Consider the following 24,913-nt stretch of genomic DNA (forward strand, 5'->3'; position numbering starts at 1 on the left):
TCTAACATCTCCTCATATTGTGTTGAGGTTGCACTAGGAGGAGCGTAGCAGCTGTAAATATGGACACCGTTGACCTTCGTCCTTATAAAACCGGCTGCCGGGGGGGGCCATCACCTCCTGAATGGCCTGTCTTCCGCACGCCCAGATTGCGGCGTTGCCAGACGCATCCGCCGCCCAAGTCGCATCGCCGTGGTTTCTGTATGGCTCGCAAATAAGCGTGACATCGACATTCGACACTCGAATGGTTTGCGAGAGCAGGTCCTAAGCTGCCTCACAGTGGTTGAGATTGATTTGTATCAATCTCATTTGCCTGTGCGGTTCAGCTCCCTCCTATATACCGGACATCTGCTGCTTCCCGCAACATGCTTTCCCACTGCATAGCCTGCACACGAGGCAACCTACTCTTACCTTGCCCGCGGTAATTAACTTAATAGCTGATTCCGCCGGCAAGCTAATAATAGCGGTCTGTGTGCCACCATATGCCTTCTTCATCCTTTTTATGGCATTCTAGTCTATATTGCTAAGGTTGAACTGTTGCTTTAGCGCAGCACAGATGTCCTCCCGTGAGGTGACCTCATCTAGGTCCTTGCATTCAACCACTATCTCCTGTTTCCGAGCTCTTACCTCAGCTTCCTCTCCAAGTACACTTTCCACCTTCCCGAGGAAGTTAGCGGCCGACTTGTCGGCGGATCTACTTAATTCCAGCATCAGATCCCCTCTCTGTGTTCGCCTGATACGGCTCACACTATCCCCCAAATCCTTCAATTCCGGGTCTGACTTCACCTTTCTGAGGATATCGGCATAGGACATATTTCCCTTCTTGGAAATAATTATTATTTCCGGGCGGAGCTTCTTTTTGTCCTTTTTCCTTTTGTTGCTCACCTTGGTCCATTGTTCGGGCCTCCGGACGTTGGTTTCTTCCACTTTTGTAGATGTTGTGGCTGCAATCGTGAGATTACCGACTTTCGCGGGTACTCTCGCCGGCTCCGCCTTCATTGGTGAAAAGGCTTTTTTCTTCTTCGGGACTTGCTGTGGTCCAAGAGGCTCACTGGTACCGTCTCTAGCCCGTTTTCCTGTCTTCCCGCCTGCCTTATCATGGGGAGGCGTCACCTGCGTTTCCCTTGTGACCTTGCCACCTGACGCTTGGGAATCCTTTTCTTCGAGTGCCTTGAGGTAAGACAATTTAATGCCGCTTATCAAGGCTCGAATATTTTGGTGGATTCATTCGTTCCCCGAGTGTAACGAACGCCATTCCGGTATGTTCCCGTTTGCTTTCGCGCCTTGCGCCACAAGGAATGATGTTGATTAAGGAACTATTCATGTTTCTTTCAGAGTCCCGCGACGAATCTCGACTACCAAAAAGAACCATTGTTCTCGGTGGTGATCTCCCAAGCTTCGAACTCCTCCTAAAAGGATCCGGCGTGCACGTAATTTCCACTTCACCATTATCACCTGTAGCATTAGATGCCACAGTAGCCAAGTTTCCCACTGCTGAGGCACTGCGGTCATTGGATATCGACGGCCGGGAGCCCGCTTGCTCACTCCCAAAAACCGCCGGCACTGGGTTTCCGAAGCCCTGCACCGTAAAAAAACTACTTTTCTCCTCTTCCATATTTGGTTTAATTTCTGGGTGTCCTTCCCATAGCCAATTTTTATCCACGGGTGGGCGTTTACTTCCCACCTACCCGGCTTGCGCATAAGCATGCCCATACACGCACATCTCCGGATGCGTACATGTGCATGCCCATGACACATTCGCCGAGCATTCCCTTATCCGCACGAAGGGACGCGCCTGATGGGAGATTTGGCAACTCCGCACAGGTATCAATATCAACTACTCCAGATAGATATATGTATGTATTTACAAGGTATGTGTATGCAAATGAAGCTTGCGGTTAGTGCCTAATTCAGATAGATATATTTGAACATTAAACCAACGGTATCCAATATCCGTACTTCATATGCACATATGTATGCTTTTGTGCCTGAAGTAAATCGGAAATATGAGTATGATCAATATATATACGTGCATATATAAGCATAGTATTGGGTAATAGGTGACGCTGGTTTATTTAGGGTGAGCATAATATCTACATCTGTAATAAGTACGTATTTCTTGTAGTTTGAAAAAATATGAAGGAATATTTTGGGTTTTTAGCCATATACTAAGGGAAAAATGTGCATAGAAACTTTCTCACATAAAATGAACACAAAACCTTTATACCTGGAATGCCAGCTTCCAGTATTCCGACTTGTTATTTTATTGTATTCAGGATCTGATATCTTTTTAGGAGGAAAGAACACAGATCATCCGCCCTTTGTTGGTTCCTAAAGTTTCTTCGAATTATCTCAGTGTCTCGTTATCTAGTTTCCGGGTAACTAAGCGAACTATAATCGGATCCCAATGTTTAGTGGCCCAGTCCAGCAAGACAATTTCTTATTATATTCTACATGCAAATGACATCATTGGGAGTCTATGTTCCAATTTCTTGCTCTCGAGTAGTGAATCTATATATTCCGTAGCTTCTTGTAGAGGCTTCGAGAAACTTTCCTCGCGAATAACCAGCGCAACTTTATAGCTACTACTAGTCAGCTGGAGATATGCTACGGCTTTTCTTACCTCTCCTTGAAGGTAACGCAACAAGTATTGTAACTTTCGGATATTTCCTAGTGTTCTGTTCTGGTGAACTATGGACCTAATAATTCAATAAATAAATTTTGGAGACTTGAGATTTTTTTTTAAAATCGCGTTTATGACTACCAGAATGAGTGATAAGATAAGGAATTTGAGAAGGATGCTTAACTTTATGTAAAAACTATGAAGTCGAGACCAACAGATTTGGCTGGACGGACCAATTGTAAGATAAACTTATCTGTTTGACCGCTCCAGTCAAAGAGATTCGTTTAATAATGAGAATACTATCTTCAATTGTGGTAGAAGATAGAATCATGTATGAGTGCAAAAAGGGTTGTTTTCTTTTTTAAACCGTTTATTGTACACTGAATCTTAACCTAAAAAATATTGGTTTATATAAAATCGTGACTTCGTGAAAATAATTTTTTCGTCATGAAGCAAATTGCAAGAGAGCAAAATGTAATTAATTGACCTAGTTTATTGAACTAAGTATATAAATGACAATTTGTAAAGAAGTAAACTGCAACGTAATGAATTGAAATTAATGCTAGCAGTAGTGCAGATGCACTGAGTCAGAACAATTGAACAATTAAAAATAATAAAGAACAGAATGTTTGATAGGTTATTGAACTTTATGATATTTAACCCTGTGGTACTTAATTCTATGTTGCCTTGTTGACTTTGACGTTTTTGGCCGCTTCCAATATCTCTTTGTCGCTTATTTCTTGTACTTCATCGCGGTTGATTTGAATGATCGGTAGGTCGTAGTTAATATTCTGAGGGAACAGGACGTTAATTATTTCTTTCAGCGGCAGTACATGAAATCGGTGGGTAATGCTTTGCCTTGATTGGTGCCATAACTGTCTTGTATGCACCACTTCAAGGGTCAGAATCAGCTTCCCCGCAGAGCTGCTTGAAATGTATGGTTTTAGTCTTTTTTTTCTGGCAACGTTGTATAGCTGGTGTAGCTGTCATATTCGGGCCTGTTTGTGCGTTGTTCATCATTCCACCAGAAATTTGATCTTAGCATCAAAGACCACGTTCGCCGCGCATGAGAGCATCACTAGCCAATTGCATTCGCTCCAAAATCTGTGCAGCCATATCCATTCCGTTCTCGGACAAACTTGTACTTTGCAGAAAAACCTCTCAAAATGTTTCTTCATCGAACATATTGTAGAACCCATTTTCCCTGTTGGAATGTGGTTGATCTTCCGGTGTTTGTCAAAATGTTGTTCAACTGCGAGAAAGCGTCAAGAAGTATGCGCTCTCTCGTGTTTGTTTCGCGGTTACCCCATTCGTCAGCCTAGGCATTGAAATCTCCCGCTATAATTTTGGGATGATGCGATTCTGCATCTCGGACTAATCTTTCGATCAACGATTTCTACTCATCCTGCCTTAGGCTTGACGCATCGTAGCAATCATAGATATATATTCCTGCTATCTTAGCTCGAGTAAATCCATTTTCAGCATTCCCATTTGTTCCCTCTATAGAACTATTTCCACAAACCCGAATTGCAGCTTTTCCACTCTTGCCGCTTATCCATGCGCTTAAATGCAGGTCCCGTTAATGTTCACAAACAATCCCAACGTCGACCTTATCTTCATGTAAGCTCTGGCTAAGCAAATTCTGTACTGCTTAGCAATGGTTAAGAGGAAACAGTTGGGTTTCTCTTCGTAATCTTTGCCAAAATGACGTATACCACCGCACTTTCGTCATAGCTCACATCTGTCATGAATGCTTGTTCCGAACTCTAGATTCAAGCACTTTCGTAGCGTTATTTGCTCGCGGAGTCAACAGACAACCCAACCAACTCGTAATTTACCTACGGCTTTTTTTCGCTGCATCGAACGATAAGTTTATCGTCGCAATTTGAGTATCTTCATAAGCTTTTCCATCTACTTCGATGTTCAGACCAATCATGGCACGAATTAGCGATCATACCATCGAAGACGTCTTCATCACAATTTTTCCACGATTGGCGACACCCCATACCGATCGCGGATATCCTCATTTCGGATGTGAGTAAGGCGTATTATGCCACTAGTCCAAAATAACATATTGGTGTCCATTACCGAAAGACCGTCCTTCTCCATGAGTAACCGTGTATTACGCCAGTAATTTCCCAATTCTTGACAAACCCGGCTTGATTCGCGGTTTTTGAACGATTTCGCGAATACGGTTGTGAAGGATGCTTTCAAAAATTCTAACGGTGTGGAACAGCAACCGGATCGAACGATAATTTGAACATTCGACGGACTACCTTTCTTTTTCCATATTGGAAATGTGGTACTTCTTGCCAGTCAGATGGTGGTAATCTTCTCCAATAACCCAGGCGAAAAATACACTCAGCCAAAGTGTTGGATCTCTTCGCGTTGGGGAGCTCAGATGCGATCTTGTCAGGTCATGTTGCTTTTCCCGATTTCATTCGTTTTAATGCCGAAAATGCTTCTGGAAGTGGAGAATGAACAAATTCTTCCGTTTAAATTGGCTCGAAATATTCTTGTCATCCGTAGCGGCTCGTTGGTCGGTAAGCAAAGTACCTTTCATGTAATTAACGGAAGAGAATTGTTCGGAATTCCGTGTGCGTTGGTGTCGATTTGAGACACATCGATACAGATCTCTCTCGCCATCCCGAGTGTCCAGTTTATCGTAAACATCTTTGTAATGGACCACTCGGGTGACAATACTCTTTGCTTCCCGGTTGGCAAATTTACCAGTTGGCCAGTGCAATTCGCGGAGAAACTTTGAACATCGTCATTCCGCACCCAAATATCTCGGTTGATGAAGCTGGCTTGGTGACCCTGCGGATTGCAGAGGCCGCTTTGTGGATCATGTTTTCAACCTGATTCCACGTTTCTTCCACATTCGTAATGGTCGGTAACCGTGTAAATGAGATAATTTCTTCTCTCTTCTCACGAAATCATGACCCTTTATGACAGTGATAAAATATCGACGTCTTATGAAATCTAGTAATATAATATAATCGATTTGCATTTTAGTGTTCCCACTATGAAAAGTAGGACGGTGAGACAACTGTTTATTGAACCATGTATTCACAAGTACAAGATCATAAGTTTCCGCAAAATCGATTAAACGCTCGCCACCTTCATTGCACTCTACAAAATCTTTTCTCCCATGGCACCTGTTACTGTCTGTCTTTTCACCCATATGGCTATTAAGGTCGCCTGCAATGATGATATAGTCATCAGCAGTGACATTACAGGTCTTTGCATCGAAAAGTTGCCGAAAAACATTTTTCTTGGCATCAAGTCGATCTTTTCGTCTCAGAACGCCAATACTGTACTACGTGTGTGAGCTACCAAAGTAGTGAAATTTATAGCCATTTTTACCGCGCCCGTGTTCTATGTCGCAGCTTTTGGCACCAGACCATCGGGTTTCTTGTAGAGCGCGGAAATCAGCGCGACTTTTCCGAAGGGATCTTGTGAGTTCCTGGGTCTTTACAGTGAGAGTGCCAATATTTAACGTGCAGACCAGGATTTGATTTGCTCGAACTAATTTACTTACGCCCTGACGCCGTCCACCCTTGCCTGTCTCCCGACAGGACCGGGGCCTGTTCTGCTGCGTCGAATGAAGTGAACGCCTTGCATTTCTTCACGGCTTGGAACTCAATGCAATCGTTTTGCTCCTGACGACATTGGATGCATTTTCTTGGTCAGCCTGTTGTTGGGCCTGTAACACAAGACAGGTATGGATGCTTCTCTCTCGGAGAAAATTGGAAATATTCAGAGCGTACGATCCATTTGGAGGTGTATATGTACGCATCTGTGTGCGATAATAGGCAATGTTGGTTTGTTTAGGATGAGCAAAACATTTGTGTCTTTCAAATGTACATACATCTAAAAGACATAGTTTCCAGAGAAAAAGCGGGTTTAAAAACAAGTATTTAGAAGTTAATAATATACGCGCCATGCTATTAACATAGTATACTGATCCAAAGCCCAGGTAAAGGAGGAAGGTTTGAGGCATCGTACTTAGCACTATCCTCAGTAGAACAAAAATAAAATGCTGAGATCAGGGAAAAAGATGAGTAAAGTATAATAGGAGTTATTCCACTATGCTAAATCCTACCTGATATCTCTTGGTGGCAGGTCCCGCGACAAGCCGAATAAGAAAATGCATCTAATGTGGTTAGAAATAAGCATCGAGTAAGAAACCTCGGAAAAATGCCAGGGCATCCACCTCAGTCGACGAAGCAGGATGGACCCCGGCCCCGTTGAGAAATAGGCAAGGGTTCTTGACGCATGGACAGCGTCAAGACGTAAGTTAGTCCGAGCAAAAGCAAAAAAATGCGTGTCTGCACGCTAAATGCCGGCACCTTAACTAGAAAGACCGAGGAACTCGCAAGAGTTCTTCGTAAAAGGCGCGTTGATATCTGTGCTCTGCAAGAAACCCGATGGTCTCGGGCCAAAACTGCGACATTGAACGCGAACGCGGTAAACATGGCCACAAACTTCTCTATTTTGGTAGCCCACATACTCAATATGATGTTGGTATTGCCATCTCAGAGGGTTTCCGTGATGAAATTAAAGAAGTCGGACGATTTGATAATCGACTGATGAAGCTCACCATTATATCACTCGATCGCACTATTCATTTCTTCACTGCGTCCGCACCACAGACAGGTCGACCTGATACCGAGAAAGATGCCTTCTCGGAACTTCTCGATTTAACGATTTGTCATGTGCCTGCTGCCTCCTATATCATCATTGCCGGCGACCTTAATGGTCATGTGGGTGAAAAGGCAGACGGTAACAGGTGCCATGAAGGAAAGGTGTTTGGAGCACCCAATGAGGGTAGCGAGCGTATAATCGATTTTGCTGAGACACATGAATTCATGGTTCACCAAACGATTGTCTTATCTTCTGCATTTTAAATAAAACGCGTGTAAGTAAAACGCAAATCGACTATATTCTCATAAGACGCCGACATTTCACCACCGTCGCCGATTGCAAAGCCGTTCCCTATGAGACGTTGATTGCCGACCTGCGAATTAAGTCACCGCGAAAACAGCGCGAGGAACGCATTGACCCTCGGCGCATTAAATGGTGACGATTTCGTGAGTTGAAATGATGTCACTTACACTCCCTTACGCGATTAGCAACCATTACGAATGTGGAAGAATCGTGGAACGAAATGAAAGACACGATTCACAAAGCGGCCTCTGCTACCTTGGGATTCACCAAGCGAGCTAAGCGGTACATCAACCGAAATACTTAAATGAAAGTCCATGAAAATAAACGCCTCTACGACAAGTTTCTGGACGATAAAACGCCTTCTAATTGGCAAATTGATCAGAATGCCAACCGGGAAGCAAAGAAAGCGATCATTGTCACCCGAGCGAACAATTACAAAAATCTTTACAATAAACTAGACATTCGGGATGGCGAGAGAGATCTGTATCGACTTGCCAAAAACTGACACGAACGTATACAGGATATCGACGACCTATGTTGCATTAATGACAAGAACGGTACTTTGCATACCAACGGATAGATGGCGAGAATACTTCGAGCAGATTTGAACTGAAGAATTTGCTTATGCTCCACTTCCACAATCAGTGCCGACATTTGGAGCAGTCCCACCTGCCAGCGCAACTGAAATTGAGGAGACGATAAAACGAATGAAATCGGGGAAAGCCACAGGACCTGACGACATCGCATCTGAACTCTGGAAAGAGAAAAGCTGAGACCAAGACTGTGGCTCAGTTAATACTTTAATCGGGTTATTCAGGAAGGTAGAAGATAATTTGACTGGCAAGAAGGTACCACTGTTCCAATATGGAAAATGAAAGGTAGTCCAACACAATGTTCAAATTACCGTCCGATCCGACTGCTATCCCATTTCATTATGATTTTTTAACGTATTCTTGACAACCGTATTCACGAAATCGTGAATCAAGCCGGATTTGTCAAAAACTGCGGAACTACTGATACAATACACACTGCGCGGTTACTCATGGAGAAAAACGGTGAGAAGCATCGCCCTCTTTATATTGCATTTCTGGATCTAGAGAAAGCGTTTGACCGTGTGCCACACGAACTCATCTGGAATTCTCTAAGACAACACCTAGTGCCAGAAGAACTCAGTCGCTGGGTTCAGTTGCCTTACCACGATCCAAAAAGTAAAGTTCGAAATGTCGCTGGTGTATCAAAACCGCTTCGTGTCTCTGTTGGTGTTTATCAAGGAAGCGCCCTCTAATCACTCCTCTTGGTTCTTGTTATGGAAATTCGCCGGATGGAGATTTAAAAGGCAAGGCATTCAGATCAAGCATTTCATAGGGCCAAATGGCGCGGCTGATCACGAAGAGACGACCCCGCTTGTGAACGGGACAAAAACTGAAGGAAAAGAAGAATATACGCGCCCTCTCCAAATAAGTGTCACACACTTATTTGCTGAGTTCGCAGATATATATAATATTATTTCTGCAGATATAAACTATAAGACGGAGCTGTTTTCAAAAAAGTCGATTTTTTTAAGAAAAGATATCAAATGGCCCCTTAAAGATGGGGGTGCATATATAGTATTTACCTTTATCTGAACCTTATATCAATTATTTATCGCAGCTACGTGTGAACCGCCATGCGAAAATGGTGGCAATTGTTTGGGACACAATGTCTGTGAATGCATAAATGACTTCAAAGGTCCTCAGTGCCAGTATAGTAAGTTGCTTCATTTAAGTATCTGCATCAAATCTTCACATTTTAATTAATTTCAGGTGTGGATCGATGCTCGCCGAAAAAAATGCTCTTTAATGGAGGTTACAACTGCCATGGAGATAATTTTGTTTTAACTTGCCAGCTTTATTGCCCTTCAAATATTGATTTTGAATTCCCACCAGCAACGTTGTATACCTGTAAATTCTCGAAAGGGTATTTTGAACCACGAAATATTCCACAATGTGTCTATGGTGAGCTTCCGAACCGAATTATTGTTAATAGATAAATTAATGACTAATCTAGGTGAAAATGTGCAAATAATTGGAGTAGGTGGAAAATACGATAAAAAGCAGGAGCATAAATACAAGATAGATAGCCAACCGCAGGATATAAGTTCATGGGAAGCCACCATCAAGAAGATAATAAACAAAAGGAAAAATATACCTGGGGTGAAAACGGTAAATACAAACTTTTCAGTTATTTCTGATAACGATTTCTGATGAGAGATTTACTATAGCATTTTGACTACTCAACTTCATCTGGAATTCCCAATGTGCATATCTTATATAACTCGCCCAAAGAAAAACGAGTACCATCTCCTGGAATCTGCTTCACTTGGGGTGGAAACCATGTAAAGACGTTCGATGGACTTCTATTTAAGTAAAGGGAAAGGATATACAAAGTTTCACATTTATTGCATAGAATTTCTCCACAGATTTCCAATATACTGCAGCCACGTATTGGTGAGAGATCACGTTGATGAAGAGTTCAGTATCGTTTATAAAACTTGCCCATCTGCCGAAACAGACTGTGCCGTCTCTCTGGAAATTTATTTTCAAGATACTTTGTATACGCTAACAACTAAAAGTACTATATATAAATTTCCAATCGAAATCACAATGTTCACTAAGTACTATTCATATGTTAGATGACGTCATCGTGCTGTCTACTCCAAAAAAGCGTCTTCCAATTCCTGTTCAATTAATTGGAATTAAAGTAATTCACGTGGGACAACAATTGAAAATCGATCTAGAAGCTGTTGGGTTGGTAATTTTGTGGGACGGAAAGCATTATATATCAATCGAAGCGAATGCAGGCCTTTGGAATCGCACATCTGGATTGTGTGGTACGCTAGATATGAGTTCACACAATGATTTCATGTCACGAGATGGGTCGACTGCATCCACAATTAAAACATTTATCGACTCCTGGAAGATAGTTGATGACAGAGATAAATGTACTATGGAGAGTTTAGAAGAGTTTCGAAAAGAAAAAGAGTGTACATCTGATGAAGAAATTGAAGCTGCGAAATTTTGCACTAAGCTTTTAGGAACCGAGCAGCTGCAGGAATGTTTAGCCGTAAGTAAACAAAAAAATAAAATATTCTCATAACACCTGTACATAACTACGCACCTGGCATTTAAGTCAATTGTTATATCCAATATAATAGATATGGTAATGTAATTTCTTTTTAAAAATTGCACGAACTTATTTGAATACATCCAATGCCTGCGTGTTTCGTGTTCTCTCCTTGGGCAAGTATAGGGCATCCACACAGATTATGCTTCAGTTTCACTGTCATCACACTTAATGATATGCAAATGATAAGCTCACAGCAGCGAGACTAAATATTGCTTGATGTATTTGCAAGATATCCATATTGAATACACTACTATTAACTTATGTCTGATTATTCGCGTCTGCCTCAACCAGCAGACAGGCAAGTGGTATAACTTGCTATAATCACATCTAAAACAGTGATACTGCCAAAATAATAGACAGCGACCCGACTATAGCTCGAAACCCTAGACGGAAAAACTCTCGCCTGGGCCAAGCCTACGACGAAAACAAATGGGAAACTCGAACCAAACGTGCAGGCCCCGCTATCAAAAACGACAAGTTGACTTCGATTTCCACTCATCTATTTGCTCTTGGTCTACCTTTACCCTGTTAAAAACAAACACACCAACTCTACTGTAAAAATTGACTTTGCGACAATGATATGCCGCAACATCAACCACGCCCCAACCTTCAATGACATCATGACACATTTGGACATAATAACCCGTATCCATCATTGTCCGTTTTTCTATTCAGTCATCTTCTTTGAAAGATGCAATTTCAGTGCCAGTTTTAGATGTAGCAGGTGTTTGGATGGCAGAGCATGCACATTTGGATATGACAGCTAAGCATGGAAAAAATAGGTAATGACATCTTAAATGGTTATCGGTATCACCACCTAGCTTAAAATTGGTAACTAAGTACTTACAGTTAGCAATTGCGGTCTAGCTTTATTCAATGATGGGAGAAGTTGCAACGCGCTGACAATGGGCTGGTGGATTGCCTGTTATCAAGTTGTATACCGGCCAATGCCCAATTTCGAATTCTTTCTCGCTATGTTTCGGCTTATAATTTGAGGAACTTGCCTTTTCCTCCTCCTAACTCTTAACAGGACTTTTCAGACTCTCATGGTCATCAGTTTCAGGAGGTCGTGATTTTCGCCTGCACTGCTTTATAGACGATTCAAATGAAGGTACTTCCTTTCCAGTATTGTAGTTTCATGACTTAGTTACGATTCAAGATGTTCCTAGAAACTATCACGCTGCTTGTACTTTGAAAGGAAACTGTAAGACGTCCACAATCACACATCCAAACTGAGTAAAGTGCTAAGCTAAAAGTGCCTTGAAAAGTGCCCCTGTAATCATCCTCTTGAATAGCTGTCACACAGAATAAACGCCTCAAAATTTAGCATACAACCCGTGTTTATTTGACTTACTTCTTTTCAAACTTTTATAAATACGTTTTATAACTTAAACATAAGTTCACCACCGCCACCGCGTAAACTTGTCGATGATTGTGAGGCACTACTTGCAACCGTGCGAGTCTCGCAAAGGGCCTACGTTGTCGAGGTGTATTGTGTGGAACCGCTTGGTAGAGCGGGGGAATGAGCCCACCTCCTTCCTCAAATGCCTGGTGACTTTACACTTCTGGCATGTGATGCGCTCTCTAACCCAGGAGTTGACATCCTTGTTCATTGAGGGCCAGAAGTATTTCTCGGTGACTAGCCGATTTGTTGTCTTGGGGCCTGGATGCGCTAACTCGTGAACCGCGTGGAACACTTCCTTGCGAAAGATGGCCGAGGTCTCTTTTCCGAGTCTTCGCAGCAGAGAGAGAGATTCGAGCCGAAGATGGGTAACTCCTGAAATTTGTATTTGGGGTTGGATTTGAGGCTCTGACATGCCGCGTCATCCTCCTACGCCTTGGCAATAGCCGAGAAGTCGAGTGAGGTGGGGATGTTAACTTCGGAGACACGAGACACGTGCTGGATGTTTGACGTAAACTCGCTTATGAAGAAGGTGTCGTAGCTGACGAAAGGACGCTTTGTCGGGATTTTGTTTCAAAGCATACGTGAGAGGCTTATGGTGCGTGATCACCGTGAATGGCCTGCCTTCTAGGGAGAAGCGGAAGTATTTGATGCTCAAGTACGCGGCAGCAGTTCGCGATCGTAGGTACTGTAGTTCCGTTGAGCGGGGTTCAACTGCTTAGAGAAGAAGCTCAACGGCTGCCAGACCTGATTCACTTTTTGGTGAAGAGGAGCACCTACTCCGGTGTCAGGGGCATCAACAAAAACGGCTTGGGGTGCATCTTGCAGAAGAAATGCCGATGAAATGTTGCGGCATCCAGTTGTTGACAGGATTTGTCAAACGAGCGGACAGTCTCTTCAGACCACATGATCTCTCGTGTGTCCTTAGTTTTGGGCGAGACAAGTACGTGCTCAAATCGGACTGGTGTTGAGCGGCCTTGGGCGAAAAACGACTATAGAAGTTTAGCATGCCCAAGAACCTCCTCAACTCCTTTATTGTCTTTGGACGGGGGAAGCTTGAGATCCCTTGCACCTTGTCTGGGTCGGGCTGTATTCCTTCAGGGGAAATGGAGTGGCCGAGGAATCTCACCTGTGTTTGAAGGAACTTACATTTCTCAACGTTTAGGACTAACCCGGCCTCAAGGACACATTGGAAAATGCACTCGAGATGGGCTAAGTGCTCAGACTCAGTGGAAGAAGCGACCAAAACATCATCCAAGTATACGAAACAGAAATCGAGATTTTCCAGGACTGAGTGAATGCACCTTTGAAAGGTTTGCGCCGCATTGCACAATCCGAAAGTCATTCGGGTGAACTCGAAGAGTCCAAAGGGTGTGTATATTGCCGTCTTTGGAATGTCTTCTGGAGCTACAGGGATTTGATGGTAGGCCTTGGTTAAGTCCAAGGTCGAAAAGATGCGGCAATTCGCGAGGTGATGCGCAAAGCCGTGGATGAGTGGTATGGGATATCGGTCAGCAACAGTTTGTGCATTTAGCCTTCTGTTAACCTCACATGGGAGCCATTCGCCGTTTTAATTATTTAATTAAGGTTGGTCGTAGAATCTATAAGAGACTTGTTTTGTAAGTCCGCCAGCAACCCATAGTGACACAAGAACTCTGCGCCTAGTATGGGGAGGTGACATCCGCCAGGATGAAACGCTACGAAAACGTCCTACGCAAGCCAAGACTCACGTCCACTTGCCTATACCCGTATGTGTTAATTCGGGAGGAATTTGCTGTCGCCAGGTTCAATGGTTGCGGAAAAAGCCGATGATGCCGGGGTACGGGAAAAACTGAAACCTCCGCATCAGTATTTACGAGATAGCTGCGCCCGCTGAGAGGGTCGTAAATTGTTAGGCGATGTGGCGTTGCGTTCTGGGTGGCCATCGACAGGATCCCCACGGACCTAGTTTTTTGAGGTAGGCACGAATTTACACGGGAGCGTACATCTGGTCGCTTTATCGCCGAATCTGCAATGGTACCAGCAAGTGTCTCAGTCCGTAGGCTGTCCTGACAACCTGCTACCTGATCGCCCTTTTCGAGAAGCAGACCGCGAGCGAGCTCGTGATCTGGCGCCCGAACGCTGAGCGTCCAGCGTCGCCCGCATTTCAGCCACACTGGCTGTTAAGGCGGCTATCTCGCGCCTTAAGTCGGCCACCTCGTCCGACGGCTGTTGAACGGCCGCTGTGGTCGGGCGTGCGTGTGTTGGCCGCAGCTGCCAGTTTTTCCAAGCTCTGGGTTCCGACGCCAAAATGGAGGGACGCGCACGGCGAGGGCGGTCACTTGCGGGCGGGATGCGGCGATGGTGGCGGAGTCTTCGGCTCCTGCGACGATAGCGGTGGCTGCGACAATGATGCTGGTGTCGGCTGCGACGGTAGCAGCTAAAGCGTTTGTGATGCTGATGGTGGCGACCGCTGCGGTGGCGCGGTGGTGATAGCGGCTACGCTAGTGGCTTCGGTGTCTGCGGTGGCGTTGGTAGCGACGTCTGCGATTGCTTTCTCGCCCTGCTGGTGCGTGTTCCGGGGTCACCAATGTAGTTTCATGACTTAGTTACGATTCAAGATGTTCCTAGAAACTATCACGCTGCTTTTACTTTGAAAGGAAACTGTAAGACGACCACAATCACACATCCAACCCGAGTAAAGTGCTAAGCTAAAAGGTCCTCGAAAAGCGCCCCTGTAATCGTCCTCTTGAATAGCTGTTACACAGAATAAACGCCTCAAAATTTAGCACATAATTCGTGTTTGTTTGACTTGCTTCTTTTCAAACTTTTATAAATACGTTTTTTAACTTAAACGTAAGTTTCAACAACTCGTAATTCAAATTGGAATACACTCGCTTTTCAAAGAAACTTTATATTACAACCTTCTATTATAACAAAGAAAAACACATGTCTGACCGCGGTAAAAGCTGGAGGCAGAAAAACGCAATTTTTTTTTCTTCCGTCACTCTGCCGCCAACTCACGGCACTTTTTCACCGCCTGCCCTCCACTCCTGTGGCGAGTTCTAAAATGTGTGCAGAGCGCCGGTAGCGTCATCTAACCGCTCGCATCCACAACGTTCGAAATAAATTTTGAATGCCGCGAATACTGCTGCGCCACAATATTAACTATAAACGGTTTATTCAAACCAATAATTCAAATACAAATTGTGCACACAAATCGGTGTATAGGATGCTGCACAATACAAATATATCACGAGGGAATAGGACTAGGGCTAGGTGCTAAACGACAATTTTTGGTACAAGTACAATATATACCGCAATCAATTTTAGAGCATATTCTCGTCAAACTAATGTGACAATGCACATACTCACCGACCATACAGTCAACCATAAAAGAGATCTGCCTTGAAGTGACGCCGAATGCGCTTCTTATTAGATGTGGTACTACGGTTCGACGCGTTTTGTCAAGCGTACATAAAGTGGAAACCTCAAACATTTTGGGGTATAAGGGCTTTGTGTTTATCTGAAGTGAGAAGTTTTGTATGCATGTTTCTCCGTTCGTGCACAGCTAAAAATTTAAAATATTCCTTAGTTTGTCTTCAAACTCCAACTCCGCCGTTCATAAGAATTCAGTTTATGTCTTGAAGACTTTATTCATGGCTTAAAGCACAATAAATTCACGTGAAATACACAAATTTTGACCTTTCATAACTTTATTAATAATAGTAGTTGTTTGTTAATAATAGTTGAAATGCCCTCAAACTGTTCAGAATTATATCTAATGATATCGTTTAAGCTAATGTTATTTTGAGCTTCTAGAACGAGGAGAAGGGAAGTTTTCAGGTAAATTTCTAGAATATAGCAATCTGCTATTATTAAGTTTGTATCAGCAGGTACTGCAATGAGATGTATTTCGAGGCTTGTGATTTTTTTTTAGATTTTTACGTTGAATGGGTTCTGAGAACGAGACCTGTTTCATTATTTGGAGCAGACATTTTGAGTCCTCACTTCCCTATACATCACCCAATATCAGAAACAAGATCATTTTCGAGAAGTACCCAACGTGACCATATTCTGTGAAAGAAAATTTACTCCCCTATTTCGGACATATGAGTTATGGAACCGTCCGCACCGTCGGCATCTTTTAACAACCAGCATAAATGCTGGTCCTAAATAATAATAAACGAAGATGCATCTGCGCATCTTCTTTCCTCCGTATGACCCTCATAAATATTTCGGTCTTTCCATATCTCGTCATACCCGACTCAGGTCAAATGTTTTCTTTCACAACATGTCCTGTTGTTGAATAATAAACGAAGATGCATTTGCGCATCTTCGCTGCTCAGAATGACCCTAATAAAAGGATTGGATTTTACGTAGATAAGAAGGATTTTACGTAGATAAGAACCATATGTGTTATGTATTTTCATAGAAGATAAGGAACATATGTATATTATAAGGAAATATAAATACGAGGTGACCGAGAAGGAACCTCAGTCTTGTTTCGATATTACAATAGCCTTGTTTCGTTATTACAGTACGGAAGTACTAAAAGAAACAACTGTGTAACAATGCCACTAAGTGTTGTTACTTAACTGGCGCAGTCGGTTGGCGGTTTTATAAAGATAAAGTGAAAATTCATTTTTTACGCAAGATCAGTAAAACCGCGAAAAAGAATCTCGTTCGTAAGTCTTCTCCAAAGATTTTTTTGGTCTTTGTGCGATGACGAGAGACCGGGAAGATCGAGAAACTGGAAGAATTAATTAAAGAATTCGATTCAGTCCAAATAAAAAAAAAAAAAGGATGGACTACAACAAGTTGTCATCGTTTATTTCATCCATCCCTCCGTTCGATGGAAATCAGTCGGATTTGTATCCATTTATCAGGGCCATAGATGCCATCAAAAGTGATTTGAATCATAGTGAATTTAAAGTGCAGTTGACATAGCCAATATTATTGCGAAACACCGGAAGAGCAAGAGAGGCGATATTGACGTATAATCCGAGCTCGTGGGACGACGTGAAAAGGACGCTCATCACTCATTTCGAAACAGCAGAGACGGAATTGCAGCTACAGGAACGACTATGCAGTGCGACGTTCACAACAGCAAGCCGACTATATGATTACTTTTGTAAGTGCCTTTGCTTAATAAGCCAAAAAATTTTAAATGAGAGTTCATACGTTATAAGCCAAAAAGATAAAATAATTAAAAGTAGATATCTCATGGCGAAAAACATATATATAAATAAGTGCCCAGAACCACTCAAAAGTGTTCTCTTAGCAAGAAATCCTGCTACTTTGGAGGATATTAGAGTAATCCTTCATGAAACAGACTATCTCCATTTTGGACAGAATAAATTTAGAGGGAAGCCAAATTCCCAAAATTTCAATAGAAATTTTAATCACAATTCAGGTACGCCTGTTAATTATACTATGAATCCCCAGTGGTTAAACCAACAGCCACAGTACCAAATGGGAAACAATTATTCGCGTTTTAGTAACAATTCGCAAATTAATAATAATCCTTCAAGAAATAGAGGTTCAAGTTCGAGAAACTATCATAACCAACCTGTAGACCATTCATTACCAACTGATAGGTCTATGAATACGGTTAATTCAAATAACACATCACTACATATACATGACGATAATCAGGATTTTTCATTTACCTGCCTCGGATTGTCAAAAACAATTTTACCCATTCTTAAATTAACTATCAATGGTCATTTATTTCGTTGCTTGATTGATACTGGATCATCAACAAGTATTATGTCAGCCGCAAAAGTACAATATTCTAGTAGGGAAAAATTGAGAGAGCCAGCTTACCTCCATACACTTGATGGAAAAATCGAATGCACTGAGTTAATTAGGACATTTGCACCAGAAGAGTTTGGTGTTAAAGCTATTATGAATTGGAAAATAGCCAATATTTCTTTTCAAAATTTTGATGATATAATCGGAATGGATATTTTAGTAGCATTAGGAGCCAGTATTGATATATCTCGCTCCGAACTTAAAATCAATGGTAATGTAATACCATTTGGGACTGATATTCCAACTCAAATCATTCAGGAATTCTCAAACGCTATTGATAACATTGAGACCCAAATAGATCAACAACCAGATCCTCATACTCACTCTATTGAAGAGGTAGAATTAATAGAGAGAATTAAAAATGAATTTCATGATTTGGAATACGATTCAAATAAGAAGTTAACATGCACGCATGAAATAAAACATACTTTGAAATTGAAAACTGGTGAGCCAATTTACCAGAGAAACTATAGATTGCCTTTTCATACCAAAGACTTTATTAAAAAACAAATTAAAGAAGATTTGGCACAAGGAATTATACAGCCATCTTCAATTCCATATAATTCGCCCGTATTAGTGGTACCCAAAAAGGGAGATACATATCGATTAGTTATCGATTTTCGAAAAATCAATTTGGTGCCTGTCGAAGACAGATACCCAATTCCACAAGTTGATGATATTCTAGGAAAATTGGGTAATGCTAACTATTTTACAACAATCGATCTCGCGAAGGGATTTCATCAGATCGAAATAGACCCCAAGGATCGACATAAGAAGGCCTTTTCGACTGATGAAGGGCATTTCGAATTCACCCGAATGCCATTTGAATTAAAAAATTCGCCAGCAACTTTCCAAAGATTGATGAACACAATCTTACAGGAATACATTAATTAAACATGTATTGTGTATATGGACAATATTTTACTGTTTAGCACTTCACTGCAAGAACATGAAGTCGCTCTGCGCAAAATACTATCTAAAGAACTACATTGTGAATGAACCCATTTTAACACATCCTGATTTTAATAAAATGTTCACTGTGACAACAGATGCTTCAAATTTTGCATAAGGAGCCGTTTTATCACAAGGAGATAAAGCCATTTGCTATGCATCACGAACACTTAACGATACTGAGACGCGACTTGCAACTATCGAGAAAGAACTTTTAGCGATAGTTTGGGCCGTCAAATATTTCCGACCTTATTTATATGGACAAAGATCCGTACTCGAAACAGATCATAAACCACTTACATTTCTACAAAGTATAAAGGAAGATATCCCTAAACTTTTCAGGTGGAAATTGAAATTGGCTGAGTACGATTATGAAATCAGATACATAAAAGGAAAATCTAATTTCGTAGCTGATGCTCTGTCAAGAATCCAAATAAAATGCAATAGACGTTGAACATAAAAAATCAGATTCCATGGCTACACAACATACAGCTCAGGAAGATAATACAAATTTCATAAGCATTTCAGAAAAACCGTTAAACTGTTTTAAATTACAGATTATTATAAAAAATGGAAAACGTATCCATAGCAGTACCAAAACCTTGTTAAGTGGCAAAAGGATAGTATTTTACTACAAACGTTTCACTGCGAAAGAAGCTCAGCACATACTAGAAAACCACATTTCAGATGTAGGAAGAATAGGACTTAAAGTTCCCAGTAAAACTATATTATCAACTTTTCAGAATGAATATAAGAAATGGAAACTAAATCATCCTCAACTCACTATTGAGAATTGTAGTTATGTTTTGAAAGATTGTTCACATTCAGATATGTTAGAGATCATTGCTAAAGAACATCAAGAAAGAAACCATTTAGGGATTAACAAACTATACGATAAACTACGCAAAATGTATTTTTATCCCAAAATGAAACATCTCAATCTATCACCTAGACATTTGGCTTCGGGACAATAAACACCCATATCTCACGTGTATAGATAAATTTAGTAAGTTTCTTACAGTACAACAGCTAGAAAACAAACAATGTGACATAATAATCAACGCGTTACAGTCAATATTTAACAGAATAGGCTCTCCTAAATACTTAGTTTTTGACAACGAGGGTGCTATCACTAGTATAAAAACTAAAGAATGGTTCGAAAAAAAAGGAATTTCTTATCATTTATCTTCCCCGTACCATAAAACAGGAAACTCCGACATAGAAGTAGCTCATAGAACACTTAACGAACAACTGCGTGTATTTTTGCAAAAGCAAAGTGTCCGGATAGCTGAGTGGTTAGAACACAAGGCTGTCGTACGGAAGGTCGCGGTTCAAATCTCACTGGTGGCAGTGGGATTTGTATCGTGATTTGACGTCGGATACCAGTCGACTCAGCTGTGAATGAGTACCTGAGTCAAATCAGGGTAATAATCTCGGGCGAGCGCAATGCTGACCACATTGCCTCCTACAGTCTACTGTAGTGTACCGTTACGGTCTTGAATGAAGTGCTCTAACACACTTCAAGGCCCTGATCCAATATGGATTGTTGCGCCAACGATTATTATTATTATTAAAAGCACGAAGATTCTGACTTAAAACTTTTGGATCCAATAGAGCAATGCTTGTATTACTATAATAATAATAAGCACTCTGTAACTAACGAAACACCTTTCAAAGTATTCTTTGGAAAAACTGAGCTAAGCAAAACTGAGATACTAAAAAACCTCCAAAACAAGAAGGAAAAATGGATTGCTGGGTCCAATCAGAACAGGAAACACGTTCCTCTTGACGACAAATATAAAAAGAATATTCCAAAGAATAAGTTAGATTCGAGATATGTAGTTGATAAACATAATTCTAAGACACACCCTCAACGACAGAAAAAGCTAAGAAAACATCACAATATTTACAGGGATACTGGTGGTGATGCTAACAATATTCCCAGTTTTGGTTTAAAAGCACACAAAAATCAATCACCCAAATTTCAAATACGATGTTAATAAATGTTAAGATAAGTATTTAAGTTAATAAATATTAAAGATAAGTATTTACAAACATTTTGTAACGAATCAAAATCTGTATACATAGAGTCTAAAAATTTCTTATTACAATCAAATAACTGTAATTTCTCGATTAGTAAGTACTCCATCTTAAGAACAACAATTAGCAATTATATACCCACTTTGTATCCTATGACGAACATAAATTATGCAAAACTTAGAAAATAAGACATTAAATTTGTTAAATATATTATAACTAAATTGGAAACATTTAAGGAAAATAATTTTAACTTATCAGTAGCCATATCATTACCCATAATCGTATTCGCCTTCATTATGATAATACTTCTCGTAAAATCTGTTTGTAATAAAAAATCTGTAAAAATAACCATAAAAAAAGACAGTAACAGACAAAGTTGAGGACAACTTCAATCTTAAGGAGGGAGGAGTTATGGAACCGTCCGCACCGTCGGCATCTTTTAACAACCAGCATAAATGCTGGTCCTAAATAATAGTAAACGAAGATGCATCTGCGCATCTTCTTTCCTCCGTATGACCCTCATAAATATTTCGGTCTTTCCATATCTCGTCATACCCGACTCAGGTCAAATGTTTTCTTTCACAACATGTCCTGTTGTTGAATAATAAACGAAGATGCACTTGCGCATCTTCGCTGCTCAGAATGACACTAATAAAAGGATTGGATTTTACGTAGATAAGAAGGATTTTACGTAGATAAGAACCATATGTGTTATGTATTTTCATAGAAGATTAGGAACATATGTATATTATAAGGAAATATAAATACGAGGTGACCGAGAAGGAACCTCAGTCTTGTTTCGATATTACAATAGCCTTGTTTCGTTATTACAGTACGGAAGTACTAAAAGAAACAACTGTGTAACAATGACACTAAGTGTTGTTACTTAACTTATGCATATATTCCATTCTATTTCATTTGTATTCATAAAATTTAGGGCATTCTAGTGTATGTTTTTAAGTAGGCCTTTAATTCATTTCTAGTTCCAACAGAATTAGTTTGGCCTGTTGCACTCAATTTTTTTAATCTACCTTATACTCTAATTATTTTATTCTGATCACAAAAAGATTTGAACTTAGTAAAGAAGATTGATTTAAGAAATCCTTTTCAAAAAGAAAATGCACTTAATTTTTTTTTTTAAATGATTGTTGTTGTATGTATTTTATTATTTAGTTAAAAATTGAGTCGACGTTTTTCAAATTATGAACAAACCCCAAATAATAATAAGATAATGCTTTTTGTCTTTGAAAAGAAAGGGTACTTTGTACTTTCAGAAACCATTAAACTGAGGGTGGTTTTCATGTACCTTCCACTTCATCTAGTGGCATATCATTGAATAATTTTTTGCCATTAGATCCAAAATTACAACAGGATATTTCAGACATTTTAATGAGATTTAGTTAATATGAATACTTATTAAGAGGGAATATTATTGACAAGGACAAATTTCAATGAATGAATTAGATACTTGTTATCAGAAAATTGTTGGCACCCGGAAAGAAAAGATTCAAATTTTTTAATTATTAGCATTTACCTATGGTAGCATGGGTGTTGATTTGTTAACAGTCACTTGCTTATTCAAATAAAAAGAAACGCCTTCCATGGGCGATTTATTAGCAGAAGCATATTCTTGGAGCCATTGGTTAAAACAACAAATAACATAAAAAGTATATTATTGAAAGCAAAATGTGAACTATATAAGTGGTTTTTGGAACTATTATGAAATAGCAAAGAAGAGATTTTAGTTCAAAAAGTAATTCAAAACTACTGGAGGGTATCGAGAAATGTCCTGCATGACCGTTTTGATTGCCTAATTATCGTACAGCTGTGATGAGACATTATATCGCATATTCATTAAGAACATTATCTCAAGAATATTCTCACCAAATTTCATAAAGATTGGAGCATTTAGTCCGGAGTTATAGCTATTTATAACACATTACCTCGCTGCTTTAGCGTAGTTGCGAATAGACTCTTAAACCTTCACTTAAGGGAATGAGGGTTCAAAATACGACACCCCAAAAGTGTAATTGTTCTCGTTCTCAGAAATTATCCCGCCAAAAAATCTGAAAAAATCTGAAATCTAGGCCTTAAAATACATTCCGTTCTGATATCTGAACAAATTAAGTTAATAATAATGTATTAGCATATTTTAGAATTTCAACTGGAAGCCCCCCTTATATTCATATTAGAATTACAAAATTTGGAAATAGAATAGGGAATAAGGCAAACTGTGGGAAGTTTGGAGGAAATCCAACTATTATTAACAAAGTTGTAGAAAGTGAAACCTTCACATTTTGTGTGAATTTCATGCATTCTAGAACGTACTTCATACACGTCATAAGATATCAATTTGTCGATACCCACTACAAGCTCATATGAATGGGGAATCGCAGGGAACATTTCGTTTTAGTTTTTTAATCTTTTATATGTCAATATCAATTACTCAAGATAGACATGTAGTATTTATATGCATATGTTAATGAAAATTCGGGGTAGTACCTAATTCAGACAAATATATTTGCATATTGTACAAGCGGTATTCGATATACGGACGAATATATACTTATGTATATTTTTATGCACGAAGCAAATCGGAAATAGATGTACGATCAATTTATATATATATTTATATTTTATAAGTATAGTATTTGGTAATGGGCAATGTTTATTTGTTTAGCAGCATAATATCTACGTCTGTAATATGTACGCATATCTTGTAGTTTGGAAAAAATATGAAGCAATATCCTGGATTTTTAGTCATATACAAATGAAGAAATGTGCGTAGAAAGTTTCTCCGATAAGATGAACACAAAATTTTTATACCCGAAGCGCGAGCTTCTGGAGTTCCGATTTGTTTAATTCTTTCCCACAAAAAAATTGTTTAGTACCTCACAATATATATTAATTGGTTTTTAAGAAACATTTACCAAGTTTATGATTTGCGGTTTCGTCCAGAGCAGAGGCCAGATGCTGCCTCACCTCTGCCCTGGGAGCAGCGTGTCCGAAGTGGTTACAAGCTGATATTAACTCACTTAGATAAAAGTAAGAATTTTTCGGACGCAATTAGACCCGCTTTCTTATCATTATTTCTACCATTACATACGTATTCCAACAGAAATGTACAGAACAAATATAAATTACAGATAGAGTATACATTTGCAGCATAAACAAGGATTGCAAATTAGATAAGAAACGTAATTCAATCAGCAGCCGAACGATAACATTGCGGATCAATTTTGCTTAAAGCAAAGAATCTGCATCCACGTATTTACTTGTACCTGAAATAATTTTTCTAATCGAAAGTCAGCCCAAAACCAGCGCAAAGCCAACCCAAAGCAACCAAGAGAACAAGTGACGATAACAGAAATAAATTCAAAAGCGATAGACGGCATCGGCATCACCAGCAGTAGAGTCGAGTGCCAACTAGACAACTGCCACCGTTACTTGTGCTACAAAGAGCGGTAATGCTTTGTAACTTAATATTACATTGCACAGCATTACTTTTTAGAGAAGTAATATCATCATTACTTTTGTAATGCGATGATATTAGGTGGTACGGCAATGCAAGGTAATGCGCTGATATTAGATGATGCGGTAATGCAAGGTAATGCGCCGATTTTATGTGATGCGGTAATGCAAGATAATGCACTGATATTAGGTGATACGGTAATGGTAAGCAATGCGGTGATGCCAGATGATGTTGTAATGTTTGGTGATGTTTTGATCGCGCTCGTTGATGGTAATATGATATTACACTTCAAGGTGATATCCCCTTTGTAATATTACATACATCATCTACTTCTAAGTCAGCCATCCACTTGATGGGGTACCGAACGAACTCCTCATTCTTGGACAAGCACCCAAGTTCTGAGCCTACGTCAGACATCAGGCAGACAAATTTCTGTGACAATGGCAGACAAATGTTTACCAAACGTATACTACAGGCAATCGGTTTCTGTTTCAGACAAATGTCTGGGTGTGGCTTA

General features: G+C 40.2%; 1 protein-coding gene across 1 annotated transcript in view; it reads left to right on the forward strand.

The window, feature by feature from the left end:
• Positions 1-24,913, forward strand: part of LOC119650231 (hemocytin) — a 456,315-nt gene that overhangs the window by 121,850 nt on the left and 309,552 nt on the right. Inside the window, exons 6-11 of the mRNA XM_038052810.1 lie at positions 9,221-9,316; positions 9,373-9,564; positions 9,617-9,771; positions 9,831-9,973; positions 10,029-10,180; positions 10,242-10,672. Of these exons, the coding sequence (XP_037908738.1) occupies positions 9,221-9,316; positions 9,373-9,564; positions 9,617-9,771; positions 9,831-9,973; positions 10,029-10,180; positions 10,242-10,672 (1,169 nt within the window). The remainder of the gene's footprint in view (positions 1-9,220; positions 9,317-9,372; positions 9,565-9,616; positions 9,772-9,830; positions 9,974-10,028; positions 10,181-10,241; positions 10,673-24,913) is intronic.

This window comes from Hermetia illucens, chromosome 2 (assembly GCF_905115235.1).
Source record: "Hermetia illucens chromosome 2, iHerIll2.2.curated.20191125, whole genome shotgun sequence".
NCBI classification, from domain to species: Eukaryota; Metazoa; Arthropoda; class Insecta; order Diptera; family Stratiomyidae; genus Hermetia; species Hermetia illucens.